This window comes from Condylostylus longicornis, unplaced genomic scaffold (genome assembly GCF_029603195.1).
Source record: "Condylostylus longicornis isolate FDR11 unplaced genomic scaffold, ASM2960319v2 ptg000027l, whole genome shotgun sequence".
Lineage (NCBI taxonomy): Eukaryota > Metazoa > Arthropoda > Insecta > Diptera > Dolichopodidae > Condylostylus > Condylostylus longicornis.
The window spans coordinates 433,270-452,486 of NW_026577996.1; the positions used below are offsets into that span (position 1 = coordinate 433,270).

The 19,217-nt window shown below is 32.8% G+C and overlaps 1 protein-coding gene across 1 annotated transcript in view; it reads right to left on the reverse strand.

Moving 5' to 3' along the window:
- Positions 1 to 4,231: 4,231 nt before the first annotated feature.
- Positions 4,232 to 19,217, reverse strand: part of LOC129607466 (uncharacterized) — a 76,661-nt gene continuing 61,675 nt past the window's right edge. The window contains exons 3-5 of the mRNA XM_055518495.1: positions 18,873 to 18,924; positions 4,360 to 4,367; positions 4,232 to 4,302 (exon numbers count right to left, since the gene is read on the reverse strand). Coding sequence (XP_055374470.1) covers positions 4,232 to 4,302; positions 4,360 to 4,367; positions 18,873 to 18,924 — 131 coding nt within the window. The remainder of the gene's footprint in view (positions 4,303 to 4,359; positions 4,368 to 18,872; positions 18,925 to 19,217) is intronic.

The window sequence follows — 19,217 nt, forward strand, 5'->3', positions numbered from 1 at the left end:
TTAAAATTTTTCAGCTTCACGTTACAAACTGGAATTCAATTACAGAATTTATAATAGTTATAAATTAATTACATTGCATAAAAATTTATATATACATAAGTATGTAAGTACTAATATTATCTAATTAGGACTAATATTATCTCCTCATGGGCAATACTACAGCCAATGTTGGGAATAATTAAATTAAAATAAAATAAAACTAATTATAAATCAGAAAGTGAACGAAAGAAAATTAAATGTCCTAATCGGAAAGCTTCATTTTTAAGCCCGGATGGGTTAGGTTTTACAGATGGGATGGTATCGAGACCAACACCCGACCAATCTTATAGCATTCTTCTTCAACCTAAGAATGACTGCTCCCGCCGACAACGAGGGCAGTTTTAAAATTCCGGCCTTTGCCGCGGTTGAACACGCCCCTACAGCCGTTTCATATGTCAGAAGCAGTACTACCTTCATAGTATACATCCACTTCATTATTGACGGAGACTATACATACGTCGCACCTATGATGACCACGCACACCATGAACGGCCGCGTAGTCCTTGCGCTTGCCTCTTGCACGTGTTTTTGTTAAAGAAGCTTGCTATATCAAATAGCACACTTTGGTATTTAAACGAACATAACTAGTTAACTGTGACATAGCACATTTTTTTAATTTTAACAATCGAATATTTAAAATTATTAAATTTAAAGGTAATTCACATTCCATATACATATGTATATAGATGTATATATTCTTTGTAAATTTTAATGCTCCAATTTACGTATACCTCAATGTAATTTATTTCAGTTTAATTCAATATACTCAATGTTCAGTTTAATTCAATATAAACAAAAAATTATTTACTTATTGAAAAACATATTCAAATAAGCGCATTGCATAAATGTGATCGTATGTGCGAATAAATTACGTTACTACTATTCAAAGATATAATGTCATCTTAAATTGCAAGATGTTCTACATTCTATTTTGCATTCATTTACCTTAAAAATGCAAAAAAAAATCAATGACGTTAAACTAAGGGGCATTCTATATAAGAAATATATATAAATATAGCAATATAAAAATTTGAATGTTGGTTGCATAATTTATCTACAAATAACTTTACATTAAAAATTTCGCAAAATGCGACATCTGATACAATTAAGTTTTGATAGTTTATAATCAATTTTCATTAATGAACTAAAATTTGCCAGGAATATCTTGAAATGTTCGCAAATTTTTTTATAAAAATTTTTTACCTAAATCTAGAATAAATACATATGTATATATAATTAAAAGGGATAAATTACGAATTTCAACTCTAGTTCAATACCAAATATTTTTATAGAGATTCTCTCCAGGCAGAAATTTTTTGGGTTTTCCTTCCGCGGGCAACCTGCAGACTTATAAGGAACGTCATTGTCGGCCGATTTTTGAGGAGTTTGGGTTCGAATGAAGGACAGAAGATGTGCCAGAAACTTTACAGGATCTAGTTATAATTGAAATTTCGTTAATTAGCAACTTAATAAAAACTACATTTTTAGTTTCGAGACTACATTTTTAGTTTACCTATTAAAATTTTTATTTTCAATAACTTTTATTGAAAATAAAGATTTTAATAATCGTTTTCTATAATTTGTTTCTCAATAATATTATAAACGGTTCAACAAAGTTAAATTATACTTATCATTTAATATTTGAATATCATTTGTGCACATAAAATTAGAAGAAAGTCAATTATACATAAAGTACATATGAGCGGACATATGTATGTACATTGTAAAAGTATAAAATATTGGTGAATTATACACCACATGCTGTATGAATGAATTATGAAACTGAATTATTCACTAACAATTGAATCTTTTTTTTGTAAGTACATACATATGTATGTATGTATTCATTTTGCTCGTTTATTGCTTAGCATTATTTTTATGACTTATACGACGCATACAACCGTTATGTGACAGTTAAAATGAAATAGAATGAGATTACATTGATAATTTATTCAAATAATATGAAACAGAAAAAATATATAATATATTTGGTCTAATAAAATCAATGAATGCCAAATATTGTAGATATATACATACGTACATACATTATGTTTACAAATTCACTCATACTCATATTCCATGTAGTTTAAAGAAAAATTCTATATACATATTCCACAGTATGCTCGTTACATTTTTATAATGTATCATTATGTGCATACAAAACATGCAAAAGAGGTTAACATTAGACTTAAGTCTCATTATAAACGGGAAATTTAAAATAAATTTAACTAATAATCTGAACAAATAAAAAATATTCGAGCCCTTTTAAACAGGGTGTAGCTTATCCCGTTAAAATAAGCCAAATTAAAAAAACTCGTACTGTAATTTTAAATAATTCATCTTTTTCTTTTTGAAAAATTTTGACCAATTTCACAGCATTGTTCCTCTCAGCACAATTTATGCCAACACAATTACATTTTATTTGAAGAACCCTAAGAGACTGTTTTTTTTTGTGTTTGTTTTAGTAATGAGTTTATGATAAGTTTGCTATTAGTTTCGCATGATTTTCCACATAAAATTACCAATTATACCAATAAATTATGATCTTGATTATATTTTAATTTTAATTCAGAATTTTAAAGGAAGACCTGTGCTGTAATGAGGTTATCAAAAAATATAATGTTCCATGCTTTTAAGGATTGTGATCCCGAAAATAAACACAATCAGCAAAATGTGTGTCTAATTTTATATTTTTCAGTTTATGCACATGTATATGTAAAAGATATCATTTGTTGTAAAATTATCTTTACAATTTCATTATTGTTTAAATTTAGTTTTAGTTAATATCATGAAAAGCTTTAATTTCAATAAACCGAACATGAAAACTAAATATTTAACACGCGACTAAAATAACATAATTTATAGTAACAAATTTTTATGGTATTTTTTTTTCTTTATTTTATTTATTTCAAAAAAAATTTCTCAAAATGAGCCCAACAAAAGGTAGCTTTTACAGAGTGTATATATTCACATTTCACAATTTATTTACTATTTTTTTTTTGTATTTTAAATTTTATATCGAATTGGAAAAATTCAAAAATTAAACTTAATATTTAACAATTAGAATATTCAAAATAAACGAGAAAAAAATAGAGTTGACCTTGTCAACTCTGTGATACCTGTACGAATTCGTTATCCTATGTGCGAATAAAGATGCCATAACTGACTATGGAGTTGCCGTATATTAATTTATGAAAAATTTCAGTACAATGTGTTTTTCGAAATACTGTGTGTGCCAAACTACTGTTGAAGTTGTATGGCAGCTACCAGAAAGAGCCAAGAAATTTTAACGAATTTTATCAAGCACATCGGCCCTACTAATATATTTGTTTGTGTGAAATTTCAATACCATAGCTTTTATAGTTTCTGAGATATAGCCAAATAAGTTTTAAAGTTGTGTGGCAGCTACCCGAACCGGTACCCTGATCATGTCCAATTTAAATAGGGTTCTGGCACTTACTTATTGTACAATAAATCATTTGTGAAAATTTGGTGAACTTAGCTGAATTAGTTTTTGAGTTATCGTTGGGACGGACGGACGGACGGACAGACAAAGCTAAATCAACTCAGAATTCGACGCTGATCAAAAACATACACTTGAGTCTATATCTAAGACCGTTATTTCTTAGCGTTACAAACGGTAAGGCAAATTTAGTATACCCTCGAACATACGTTCGTACGGGTATAAAAACGAACTAAAATTAAATTTTTAACAGGTAATTTGTAAAATAATTGAGTTTTGGTGTACTTTGAAAAAAATGTATTTATTCGTTCAGGCGCCCCTTTTTTGATAGGAATGTTATATATACCATCTTCTTAGTTCGAGCGCAAATTTTAGACGTCATATTAAAATTACATCCAGATGTTTCGCTAGAACAAGGTTATATTTTTCATCATGTTGATCGTCTACCGAGTTATCATCTCTGAAAGTTAGCACAATTTCAATCGGTAGTAATTTTTTTGAAACCACAAGTTTTATGAAATTTATACAAAAGCAAAGAAGTAACGGTAAGTGGCTTTGTTTTCGGATTGTATAAATTTCACCTTAAAATATGAGATAATAGAACGTTGTTAAATAGAATGTCGTTTTAAGAAAAATAAGTGCTGCTGTCACTAGTTTTAATGTGAACATTATATAGAACATTTATAAATGTGCAACTTTATAAACCATTGGTTTGATCCGATTTGATTTTCAGTTTAATGAACTTTTACTATTACGCTCAATTAGTACTGTTGAAGTTGGAGGCGTAACTGATGAAGAACCTAAAAATGAAGGAAATATGTATGTTGCTTAAATATACGTACAAAAAGTGTGCTTACGTGTTAACCTAAAAAAAATACAAAAGGATTATATAAAAATAAATGAAAAGTTTTTTTTTTTTTTATAATTGTTAATTTAACATGCCGGCCCATTTTTTGCTTCTTTGAAAAATTTATTTTAATTTTTAATTTAACAAATAGAATTTATTTTAAATTATAAAAGTTTTAATTGCAAATGAAGTTTTTATTAAAAAAGGGGATGAAAAATAAAAGTAAAATATAATTTGCTTTTTCTGTTTTTTTTTTTTGAAATGGGGGCATATGAAGTTGGTTTTTTCAATTTACTCTGTAATATCCAAATGAATACATCCAAAGATGTATTGAATTATAATGAAAACTAGCATAATTTTGTTTAATTGTTTTTACTAAATTACTTTGTTAAAAAATTTCACTATTGTACTCAGAATATATTCGAGGATATATTATGAAATTAAACTTCGTCATGTGCATACTTTGAATATTTTATAATTAAAAATTTCTGTAATCTGGACAATTAGTCCCACTCAAGTTAAATGGAATACTTTAAGTTAATATTTTAAGCAATTTGTTAGAATTTTGTGAACATAATTTAATTTGTTCTTGCGGAAATTAGTGGCAGAAATGTAACTAAATGACTTCAGAGATTTAACCATCAGCAAGGATATATGTAGATATATATGCAAATTTATAAAATATCCTTACAAATATAGTTTTGCCAAATAGGATTCAAGTAAATTCATTGATATATGCATATTGAATTCCTATTTATATATGCAATTTATCCTTGAATTTTGTCCCCCTATGCTAAATTTAATAAAATACAAGGCTTGACGTGATAGTCAAATTCAATAACAAGAATTTATCTTTCTATAAGCTGTATAATGTTAATAATTCCGTCAACAAGTTATTAATTAGTAAGAAAATAGAAAACACAATCAATAAACTTGAAAAAAAACTTGAAAATTTATTAAGAAAACGTGTTTTATCAAATTTAGATCTGAATGTTAGTGAAACAAATTAATGTTAAAACATGATTTGGCACTCACTATATAAACAACCAGATCTCCTCAATGCAATATTCTTGCTTTATGTTGCACATTTTAATGTAAATGATTGAATCCTTAAAAATCTTATATTTAAACAAAAGTTGCACACTTATTAACCCGATTTTGATGACACCACGATATTTTAAAAAACTCTTAAATGCTTTGCTTTTTTTCTATACAATATGAATTTTAAAAGCTTTTCAATTTATAAATATGATTTTCTTTAAAAATTTGTAGACTTCATCAGTTCATATATTATTTTGTGTAATGGATTAATTTACATATGATATAGCTGGTTATACTTCCTTTTCTCTTTTAAATTATAAAAATTAGTTATTAAAATCTCGTCCTGTTTACATTCATAGAGATTATAAAATTAATAATTTTTCAATGGGGAATAAATAAAATAAATAATGTTTCAATGGGGAACGGGAGGGTCGGGAAAAATTGCACGGGTGTATCTCACCAAACTGAAGGAGGACAACATCGAAGGGGCAAGAACTGGCCATACATGGGCGTCCTGATTTGAAGCTATTATTGATTGTACTCACTGGACATTTCACTGGACATTATTTAACCTGGAACTTAAAATCGAAAAATAATTTTTAGTGTACTTAAATTATCAGAAATTTTCTTTTCAATTAGAGAAGAAACTCAGAAAATTTGCATCACTTGATGATTTCTATAATTATAATTTGATAAACATACGCAAGTAGGATTTTTGATATAAGTATTAAGAAAAAAATAGCGAATCAAATCAATTAGCCAAGTAATGTCGTCATACTAAGAGAAATATTTGAATAAGGAGTGGATTCTTCTGTATCAACAAATTAACTTTTAAAACTTATTATGAAAACCGATTATTAGACTACACAAATATTTCTTTTTATTTCCCAGATATACAGATAACTGCCTTCGAATGAATAGCTTTCCTGAAAATTCAAAAAACTATGGAATAAACTAACTATGGGAATTCAAAAATTATAGAGCATATGAAAAATCCTGAATAGTGGCAATTTCAATTAATTCAACAAAAAATATAACAAAACCTTCATATCAAAATTTTTAAAATAAACTTAATGTTTTCTGAGAACTTGACGTTTTTAATGCTTAGAACTCATTTGCATGACATTCGTTTGGGTACAGAAATTTTATTTTTACATATTACGAACATTGTAATGCATTATTTCACCAATTTTGCATCAATATAAGTACACTAACATGTTTTACATATAAATATGCAATGTATAACTATGAAACGAAATGTTATTAAAAATAGTTGTGACCCAAATTAAAAGCTCTTTTAATAAAGTTGGGTCAAACCAATGGTTTGTATTGTAGCACTTTTCCCTTCAACAAGTGAAAATTCTGCTTTTAAATACAGTCTATGTATACCTATCACACTATTAAAATTATTATACAAAACTATTTCTAAGATTGCATATATTTAGGATAAACGATTTATGCAATCTGTGAAATAAAGCAAAAATTAATATAAAGTGGGGTTAACATAATGCACGATTTTAAGGGTTAATTGTGTGAGTTAAGAAAAATAATTATATTTTTTAATGCCATGGAATTTACCGTTAGCTTTTTGCGTTTATAGAAATTTGAAAAAGGTTGCGGTTTCGGAAATATAAGGCTTCAAAAATTCGAATTTTACAAATTTCAAGAAGTGATAACTTGAAAGGGGGTGGAGATGGAAAAAAATTTTCTTCAAACGAAAAGAAGTATTTATTAATGTTTAAAAACTGCTGAAATTTCAGGTTCCTGCAAGCTGAGTCTAGAAGAAAAACGACATCAAAATCTTTGGAAAAAACTGGTTTTAAATAACGGCCATTTTGTTTTTTTTAAATTTGACTATAGTATGCCACGCTACGGAAAGCAAGCCGCTGCCTTTCTGCGTTTGCAAAATTTCAAAAATGCTTATGGTTTCATTGCAACAAATAATTAAAAAAGGCCATTTTTAGGATTTTGGGGAGGGGGTATAACTTCTAGAGGAGAGAGATAGGTAAAAATTTTGTTCTACGGAAATAAGTTTCTAGTAAAGATCTCTGTACATACAAAATTTCAGCTTTCTATCTTCAAGGGTGTAAAAGTTTTGTAAGCAGATACACGGACAGACGGACGGAGCCCAAAACCGCACTGTCACCTCCTAGTGGTGGGCCCCGGTAATGGCGGAGGATAAAGGGGTGATTGAAACGATCAAGGTTACGTTCGTGTCGTGGTCATGTCTCGCGGCGAGCCTCTTGCTTTGTGGGTTTCAGTCCTATATCTATACGTCAGCTGACGACAGGCGTCCCAAGTCAAGGTGGAACAACATATGCCGACGACTGCGTGGCTAAGGGGGAGCTTAGTCGTTAGTATGCGGACTCTGGATACCAGGCGCCCTCCAGTTTAAACGAGCCTTCCCATGGTATGCCGGGCTCTGCCATGGGTGACTTTACTTTCCCGCGCTATTCGTGAGAAAATTATAGAGGAAAAGGCGGAGCTTCCGATGCCGACGGATAATCAGGATCCTCTTGGACCTATTATCCAACAAACTGAGGAGGACCTGAAAAGGTTGGACATCAGGGGAAAAAAACAATATTTCTCTGGTGCATCCAAGCGGCGTATCGCGGCTTATATTAGGGATGGTATGTCTCCAGAGGAAGCTCGCAGATATGAGATGGAAAGGCTGGAAAAGCTGCAGGCCTGCGGATCGGGTGTTGTGGCCGACCATCCCCAAAAGAGGGAAAGGTCGGAAAGCAACACCCCTGATGCAGGGCCCTCAAAGAAGAGATCGATGAAGGGCGATGTTGAGGAAAAGGTCCCTGGGAACATTCCTCAACAAAACCCGAAAATGACTTCTTATCGGGATGCAGTAGCACAGGTCAAGGTGGCCATCACTCATAGACTGCATCCAGAGGAAAGGCTATCCGAAGTTCAGATGGGGAAAATCAAAGTAGCCATCATGGATGAAATGGATAAAGTTGTGGACTCTCATCCACAATTCACTGCAGCATTGCAAAGTCAGGGACGGATGAATATCCGTAACATGCAACAATCAAAACACCAGGGAGTGGATAACCAGTGTCTGCAGGAAGATAAAGCCTGGGGACGGTTGCGACGTCGTTGTACTGGATGGCGACGACATGCCCAAACAGCATGTCTGCGTCACCTACGTACCAAAGGACGAGACAACCGTCAGTCTCTCCAGGGACAAATTTCTAAGTAGGATAGGGAAGCAAAATCCCAGCCTCAAGATAAGTTCCTGGAGGATGCTGAGGATGGATAAGGAAAAGGACGGGGGCTGCTCCATCACCTTTTCCGTGGATGATTCCGGATTGGAAGATCTACGGAAAGCGGAGTTCCGACTTTTCCTGAATTTCTTCCGTGTTACCGTTCGGGTTAAAGGAAGAAAATCCTCTCAAGGAGCTGGCGACAGGGCAGGACAAAATAAAAAACCAGTGCCCACCGCGACAACGACGAGCACTTCAGGCCAACCAAAAGAGCCAAAACTCATTGGAAAGTCTGAAGTCGCTCCGAAAATGGCGGCAAGGGAAACAGGCGTCCCGGGGGAACCAAAAGGGCTCAAGCCCATTGAGAAGCCCGGAACTGCCTCGGTATTTGCTGTTGGAGGGGCTAGCGTGGCACCTGGGACGGCAAAAGAGGCTATGGCTGGGCAGGCGCCCACCAAGATGTGTAAAAAGGCGGCAATGGGAGGAAAGGCTCATGTAAAGCCTTTGTCTAAAGAGCCAAAACCCATTGACAAGAGCCGGAGGAAATGATATGGCTGTGAGGTGAATCCAAATAAATTTACAGCATGCTAGGGCATCTACTGATGTTCTAGCTCATAGATTTATGAAGGATCACCTCGATATCGCCCTTATCCAAGAGCCTTACATAGTGAAGGATCAGGTTAAAGGCCTAACAGGTGAGCTATTGTATGATAATACAATTGGGTATTGTATGATAATACAATTGTATGATAATACAATTGTAATTGCATTTTGTTTAGTAAAAGGCTAACGTATTTTCCCATTCCAGATTACTGTTCTAAGGATCAAGTAGCTGCTTTGGTGAAGGTGAAGTCCTGCGGGGGCTGGACAGAGTTCATTGTGTGCTCATCCTACCTCCCGGGGGACTGTGCCGACGAGCAACTGAAGGATCTAGTGGACTTTTGTGGAAGGAGGAACTTCCAACTTATAATAGGAAGTGATGTCAATGCCCACCACACCGTTTAGGGAAGCAGCAATATAAATAAAAGAGGTGAGTGCCTACTTGAATTTATATATAGCAATAACTTAATGATTATGAATGAGGGCAATAGGCCGACATTCATAAATGCAATTAGGGAAGAGATCCTTGACATCACCCTTTGCACTGAATTTATCGGCACTAGGGTTGGTGGATGGCATGTCTCAAATGAGACATCCATGTCCGATCATAGGCAGATTAGGTTTGATATCATGGTCTCCGGGGGCCTGGCAGAAGAAATTTATCGGGTGCCCCAATCCACAGATTGGAGTCAATTCGAAGCGCTCCTCATGGATGCGATTGGATCCGTTCCTGCTTCTGTCAGAACGGTGATGGATATCGAACTGGCCAGCGAGGCCCTGACAGCGGCTATTACTAATGCCTATCACGGGAGCTGCCGCGCTAAGCCGAGGCGGAGTAATAGGAAGTGCCCGTGGTGGAATGAAGAGCTTTCAAGGCTTGGACTAAAGACCAGAAACCTATTCAATAAGGCCAAGGCGTCGGGTTCGTGGGAAGAGTATAAGGACTCACTCACAAAATACAATAAAAAAAATTAGGAAAGCGAAGAGAATCTCGTGGAGAGCGTTCTGTAAGGGCATTGATGAACTCTCCAGCAGTGCGCGTCTTCACAGGGTGCTTTCCAAAAAGTATGCTAGCGGGTTGGGCCTAATGGAACGTCCTGATGGCTCCATGACTGAGAACGGAAAGCAGACGTTGGAGCTTATGGCGTCAACGCACTTTCCTGACTCGGAGATTCTTCGGAATCACTCAAATGCGGTCATCGAACCGAAGGCATCCTGGCCCAGGAGGGATGACTGGCAACGATCCCGTCTAGTCTTCACGATGGGCAGGATTAGATGGGATGTTTTCTCTTTCAGGCCCTTCAAATCTCCAGGTGATGACGGGATATATCCTGCATTTTTGCAGAGGGGTTTCCAACATATCGCTAGAGCACTGTTGGAAATCTTTCGTGCCAGCTATGCGTGGGGTTACATCCCTCAGGCATGGAGGGAGGCTAAAGTGACGTATATGCTGAAGGTGGGTAAGCGACCAAGAAACCACCCAAGGTCTTTCCGTCCAATCAGCCTTACTTCTTTTCTATTGAAAGAAATGGAAAAAGTGATTGATAGATTTATACGGGACGATGCACTGGGAAGCAATCCCTTGCATGAATCTCAGTACGCCTCTCAGTCGGGAAGGTCTACTGTACTCGCTCTGCAGAGTCTGGTGGGGGTCCTTGAAAATTCACTGGAAGTGCGGGAGGTGGCAGTTGGCTGCTTCCTTGATATAGAGGGAGCTTTTGACAACACCCCATATCATGTCATCTGTGAGTTGTTGCACAAACGAGGGATTGATGCGACGACTAGCAGATGGGTTAATCGGATGCTACAGGATAGGATTATTAAGTCCACCATAGCTGACGATATACCCTTCATCTCCGCTGCAAAAGGATGTCCGCAGGGCGGGGTTCTTTCGCCCCTCCTGTGGTCCATTGTAGTGGATGATCTAATCGCTGCCGACGATGTGGCCTTCGTCGTGCGGGGAAAATTTGAGAGCACTATTTCTGATCTTCTACAGCAAAATTTACGTATTGTGGAAAGGTGGTACAAAGGCGTTGAGTTAAATATAAATCCAAGCAAGAGCACTTTGGTCGCCTTCACCAGACGCAGAAGCAGGGACAGATTAACGAGCCCAATTCTGTTTGGTGAACGTAGTAGTTACTCGAGGGAGGTGAAGTATCTGGGGGTAACCCTGGATGATCGTCTCTGTTGGAATACCCATATAGATAGAGTTATCGGGAGAGCTACGGCGGCCTTGTGGACGTGTAGGAGCTTTATCGGGGGAACCTGGGGAATTAGCCCCAGAATAACACTGTGGCTATATACGGCCCTTGTTAGGCCCATCGTCACCTATGCGTCGATTGTATGGTCCCGTAAGGCTCAGCAGGCGGGTGTGCGGGGCAAGCTGGAAAAGCTACAGAGGCTGGCCAGAGAGGGGGTCGTGCGAAATTTTAAAAAATTTTCGATTTTTTGACAAGGTAGGGGGTCGTGCAAAATTTTAAAAAATGTTCGATTTTTTGACAAGGTAGGGGGTCGTGCAAAATTTTAAAAAATTTTAAATTTTTTGACAAGGTAGGGGGTCGTGCAAAATTTTAAAAAATTTTAAATTGCAAAACAGAGGTACAGGGTTCTGTTTCCCGATGGATGGACGTGGGATCGGGGTGGTCCGGTACTTAGGTCGGATTCGAGCGTGTGGTATGCGGACGGGTCCAAAACGGAGTCGGGTGTGGGTTCGGGCGTATACGGTGTCCGCCCGGACACGCGTGTATATGCAACCCTTGACCCGTATTAAACAGTGTTCGAGGCCGAAATACATGCAATAGAGATCTGTCTGAGAATCAATTTGGAACAGAGTGACGCTCACTTGGGTGCCGGGCCATAGTGGCCATGCGGGCAACGAAGTTGCCGATGGGCTGGCGCGGAGGGAATCTGGTTCTGCCTTTCTGCGATTTGCCTTTTTCCGCCGTGGGGGCCAGGCTTGCCTGCCTACTCGCGGCGGAATGCGGCCGTCACTGGCGGGAAACGAAAGGGTGCCGTCATGCGAAAGTGTTTCTTTCGGCGTGCTCCGGCGGATTCGCCGCGGAGTTGCTGGGGATGAGCAGGAGCCGGGTTCGCACTATTGCGAATTTCTTCACGGGGCACTGCCCAGTGAAGTACCACCTGCATAGGCTGGGGAAGTCGGGCTTCCCCCTGTGCAGATTTTGTGGGGGTGGCGATGAGACCGCCGTGCACATTCTCTGCGACTGTCCGGCACTGGTTGTTCGGCGCCGCAATTGTCTTGGACATGGGTCCCTAAGTGTTCGGGAACTGTTGTCCCACTCCCTTAGGGATATCTCCGGCTTTGTGATTGGGACGGGGATATTATAGACGGGGGAGTGGGGGTGGCTACAATAAGTCAAAAATGGCTGCGGTGGCTTGGGGGGTTACTCCTGTCCCACTCGGTTCCCTTGGAATCTACAATCTACAAACTTCAAGGGTGTAAAAGTTTTGTAAACAGACACACGGACAGACGGAAGGACGGACGAACGGACAGAGTGAAACTAATAAGCACTTATTTTTAAAAATTTTTTGGAAAAGTGCTAAAACAAATTACTTTGTTTATAGGTATATGTCCGTCTACTTTTTCTTGTTAAACTTTTTTAATGTCGTTGATGAAGAAGCTATAGATGTGATAATAAAATCAACAAATCCATGAGCATATAAAATCCTTCTTGCTTCCTTATTTACGTTGGTTTTTAGTTTATACAAAGAAGACGAAGAAAAAGAAATGAATTATTAAAAAAATGTTTTTAAAATTCAATGTGTACTTTATTAGAGTAGGAAAAGAAAAAAATATATATGTATATGTAATCATTCTAATATAAGCGTTTGAGTTAAGATACTCCTATTCATTTCTATCCGAGAGCAACTCTGAAAACAAATTCATAATATGTTTACTCAATATGCAATGCAAAAGTTAGTTATTAAAGCAATCCTTACAGTATTTGATTTTCTTTTTCTTATTAATCACATACAATTTTAATTAATCTAACAACAAAATATGATAAAGGATATTACATTCGAATTTTATATAGAAACGGAAGAAGAACAGGATAGAATTTTATAAAGATGAAACTTACGATTTCATATCAATGACAGTGTAACCGAATTTGAACAAAAAATTTATAACCTATATAACTGTCCTATAGTTTTTTCCATATTTAAAAAAACCTTTGAAAAAACTTGATGAGGAAATGAGTTTTTAACGTTGAGAAATAAAACTTATGTTACAAAGAAATTCTAGATATTTTTTACAAATAATAATGAAATTAGAAATCTTTTGATTTTCTAAGAATATAAGTTATATATATTAATTCTTAATACACGAAATATGCTTTAGAAATTGCAATAAAAACAATTTGGAAAATAGGTTTTCTTTTTGAAAGGAAACCTATATGCAACATTTTTCCAGGTGAAGCATACCAATCATACTTTTTTGAATTAGAATATTTTAATACTGGATGTATTCTTCGTGGATGACTAAAGCATCTGAATCAATCCAAAGTATCAAAAAACTTCGAGGAATTACATCACTCTAAACACTCTGTCGTTTACATATTATACAAAGTTAAATGTGTAGGATCACAAAAATACTTAATAGAAGCAGAAAATTTTTAAATCAGGAAATCCACATAACATACATATAACTATGAAGTACAAATGGGTGACGTACGAAATATACAAAAACTCACTTCAATTTTTTGATTGCATAATTAATAATTTAACCTTGCATAAGATATTATTCTTATATAACCTTCTTGCACCTTAACAAAACAATGTACATGTACATATGTAAATTATATATACAAAATATAACAAGCTATAATGTAAGATCTTAAATAGTTTAGTAGGATGCTCCTTAAAATGCTTTTGAAGATAATAGTCCGGTTATACACATATCGACTTGCAATCCGTTAAATAGAGTTCATGTTTCTTTTTGAAAAATGCCCCGATTTTAATCTATAGTCTCTTTTATGAAAAAAAGTATTTTTATTAATGTACGAGGTTTATCTTTTTTTTATTTTATCATTTCTCTATTGTTACTATTATTTAACTAATTTGACAGTTTTTATTCATTATCTATGCTTGATTTTTTAAGCGCGGGTATATGATTGCTGTATTTACAATTTTTATATTTACTGCATAATAGAAAATTGATTGAAAAATGGTTTACTTTTAACAGTTATATTGAAAAATAACGAACACAAATAACAAATGTATACAAAACCTTAAATGCTATTATCATACAGAAAATACATACATACATATATACGATGTTTAAATAAAAAACATTTCGTTCCGAACCGAACGACAATTTATTAAATAAATAAAAAATAACATGCTCATCTTAACCACGCAGAAATAAATTAGCAAAAGTTTTGAGGGCAAGGTCATTTTTGCTTCTGCATATATTTAAAATTTTTCAATTTATACGCTTTGTAAAGCAAAATTTTAATATCTATTTAAAAAAAATGTGAAAAAAAAAACAAATGAAAAGTTTACAATTACCAGTCATATGTATATGTTTCATATATTGAGGATTTACATTAATAATTAATGGCAACCAAAATCTATTTTCGATATAACCAGTAGGTACATTGAATTTTTTAAGCTCTGTGTGTATATACATTTGTATTCCTTTTTGAATATTAGCTGCGGTTCATAAATGAAAACGTGTTCTATGCGTTATTTTAATTTTTTGCACATTTTATTAATTTTAATTTAATTTGCTTCCGTTAATTGCAAACACCATAACATTATATTAAACTGCAAATATAATATCTATTGTAGGTAAGTTCTAATTTACTACTCATTGAATACTTTCAAAATCGAAGAATAACTTTTAGAAAATCACATCACTTCAAACAAAATAATTCATAACGAAATTTATGGAACATACCTTAGTTTATACTATAATTATTTAATTTTTTTATAACATATTTTGTAGTAATCATTTTATATTTTAAAGTTTAAATGTAAATTCTAATTAATGTTGAGAATTGTACAAAAAATCAAATCAAAGCTTCTTTGGTGTATAACAAAACTTTTACGAATAGTTGCATACGTACATACATACATAGCATTTTCTAACAGATATGTTTGCGAACTCGATTTTAAAAAATGAGATTATATTATTATGTGGAATATAAAAAAAGTCACCACGCCCTTAGGTACAAACACATTTTTCCTCCTAATACAATCCAGTATGTACATACATACGTAAACACATGAATACATAATGTACTTACAATAAATAAAAATAGGATTTCCCATGTCATTTTTATTTTAAAAATTTGGTATGGTTATATCAACTTTGAAGTTGATGTATGTATGCATGTAGGGGTGTATGTACACTCATTCATACTGGAATTGAATCAAATCATATTTTTTCTGTATGTTGGCAACAAAACACACTTATGTTCGAATTTCTTGCGAAAACTAAGTACTCATTTTTCTTCTTTTATTTCTTTGTCTTTTTCTTTTAATTGATTTGTGTTATTGCCGGAAAACATCTAATAAAAGTAATTTTTGCACTCTTTTTTTTATGAAATAAAAAAAAATAAATAAGGAAAAAGCACACAAACTTAAGAAATTCAAAACGTTTTGAGCTCAAACGTTTTATGTAAATCAGTTTCCTCACCATAATGAATTTCACCTAAAATACCAAATTTTGAAAAAAGCAAATGATAATAAAAAATAGCAAATAAATACAAAATTCCAAGACTTTACTATCCTTAGGCGGAATTTATTTTCATTTCTCTCTATATAAGAAAAATGAAACAAGCGAGAAATAGTATCGTATACCATAAGGCAGAAAACAATTTCTTTTTAGAATATCACGTTTCTAAACAAAATACTTATCCTATACACAAAACTATGCAAAAGCAAAAAAAAAAGAAACAAAATTTTACCACGTTTCTAAAGACTTGGGAAAATAGTTCATGTATAATGCCTTCGCAAATTAAACATACATATTTACACACATATGAAAATAGTTATATCTATACACTACATACATAGTATATAGGTTTCAAATTAAATGCTATCCTTCTTAAAGTCTTAAAGTAATATATTGAAAAGTAAAAAGAATAAAAAGCATACAAAAAATGAATTTAATTCGGCTGAGACCTCTTTGACATTAGGAAAAAGCCATTCAAAATACAACCAAGTCATCATTTTTCCATACCAATATGCATGCTATAACTACAATCTGAACTATAATTAAGTATTTGAATAAGTACTTATGTTTATACATACAAACTATGGGAGTATATAAATTTGTACATCAATGTAAAACTTATTGTAATAGTAATACGTGCGTATATCATGTAAACTTCATAGTCAATTGAATTTTTGTGACTTTCCAATCTAAATAATTGAAAAGAAAATAAGATGAAAAAAAAAAGCCATAAGAACAATTTTTTTTAAGAGATATTGAGGCTCTTTTATCAATTTTAATTTGAAATTTTATTTTTAACTAGCTTTTTTTTGATTGCTCTTTTTATTATTATTTTTTAGTAATAAAAATAATATACCTGTATACGCAAACGAAATACATATAAGCAACATTAAACAGTACAAATTAAAATTAAAAATAATCACTCCGCGATCATGAATTTCCTGAGAGATGTTCTACGATTTTATGAATTTTATATGAATTAGGAACGAGTTACGTAGTGAAACTATTTATACATTTTGAAAGTAATAGCACAATTTTCAAACGTTCAAAAGTTAAGTAACTCTATATTATAAAATATGTTTTAGGCGACCTCAGTTGAGAGATTTAACCAATTTTTTTAAACAAAACATTCGAAATGAAAACCTTACATATAAGTATATGTTTTGGATTCTTGTAGATTTTTTAGCAGCAAATTGAATTGCAAAAACCAAAATTTTGTTTCACAATTATTATTAGCTCAAAACTTGTTTGCGGAAATTTATTAACTCAAGTATCATATCAAAGTTTTTTAGGTTCGCTTTTGGCCTTTTAAAATATGGAGTTTGATATTTCTAAAAAAAAATTCATCTAATTTGATGATGCAGAATTATGATAATTTATGAAGCTGTCTTGTCAATAGTAAGAGGAGTGGGATACTTCAAAGAATCAAAACCGAAGAAATAAAAATGTGATCATTAATGTCATTTTATTTTCTTCAAGTACTATAACTTTTTTCAAATTTTTTTATGCTCCCATACATTACATTACATACATAATTATGTAATGTACGTAGTAACTTATCTAACCAATTTAACATATTGTAATACTTTCAAGGTACCCGTTTGTTAAAAGACGAGCTAAAATTTATTGAAGCATTAAACAATTTAAAGAAAGGTAAAAATATTAATAGTAATAACAGAAAATATTATTCCTTTCTTAAATCACCACCCAACCGTTACAAAAATAATTTTATTGTAAATATATTATTGCAATGTCAGTTTATAGATACGATACAAAAGCAACCACGTTCATGCAACTTTTGTAGAAATGTGCACACGCATACATTATAAGTATATTACACATGCATGCATTCATATATAGTAGAAATTTTGATATTTTATTTGAAGATATATTGAAGAAAATTTGATAAATTGCAAAGTTTTCTTATATACAAGCACTTTTGTATATTTGTAATGTTAAATTTTGGTTATAATAATTTTAGTTGAACCGTTCTTTCTCTTCGTTGGAATATAGTTTTTATATAAGTTCCCTATATATTATAATATAAATGCATTAAATGAATATTGGTTTAATGATGTACCACTTACCAGAATAGAGTATTACTACAAATATATGATTATTGAGCTCTTTCCTATATGGTGAACCTGTGGTGTACCCACGTTTGTACATATGATACCTGTTTATATTTTTTGTGACATGAAAATAGAAAACAAAAAGCCTTTAAACTTTCAAACTGCAAAAGACAATTTCACCTAATTTAGAAAACGTGAAACGCTATTTTACTTCTTAAGTTTACATTCCGTGTTATTTGATTGCAATGTGTGTATAAATAAAGACTTAAGAACAATAGGACATGAAGCATGATTGAGTTGAGTCTTTGACTATGGACAGGTAACTTCTGAAAATATCTTGTTTTTATATTTTTAACTAAAATTGATTTGTAATAAATGTGCTTTTTATTGATGAAAAAAAAAAGAAACAATAAACAATGAATTAGAAATTGCGAATGAAAAGTTTGCAAAGTTAATAATTTTCTTTTCTTTTTTCTTAAGATTCTTTGTATCTCTTGAGATTTTGTGAAGATTTTATAGAAAATACGAATGAACAGATTTATGTTGAATGTTTTCATATTAAAATACTTGAAGAATATGTGCAAGTATAGAATCTATATGTACACATACATATGTATGTGTGGGAATATAGTCGAAAATTTTTTAATATTTTATCAAACTCTATTTGGAATGGGAAAAAATTTTACAATGTAAAAAATATTTGGACACTTAAATATTCAAATATTCAAACACAAAATTAATGTAAAATGTCAACTGTATGCAACTCAATTAATTCAATTAAAATTTCAACGCTCGTATTCTTTCTTTTGATTGATACGGAAATCTATTTAAAATACTCATTTGTGTACTGATGTAAAATTTATTAAAAATGTTTTTTGGTTTAAAATTGAATACGTACTTTGATTTACGTACGTACTTTATCAAAGCTGATTTTCTTCCAATTATAACACCTAAAAAATAAAATTTTTTTATATTAAAAATTGTATACCTGACTTTACCTACTTTTGTTTCTAAATTTATAACTGACTCATCCTAATTTTATTTATGACAAATTGAAATATTTCAAGCCCTAAAACTGTTCAAGAAAATTATTTACACAGACAGATAGTCGAATTACTTTATTCACGTTCAATAGGTAGGTCTTGTTAGAATTGTATATCTCCATAGTTTCATTATCTTCTTTCCTACATATTCTTTTATAACCTTTAAGTTCTCCTCTGTAATTTTGTAATTGGTTTTGAAA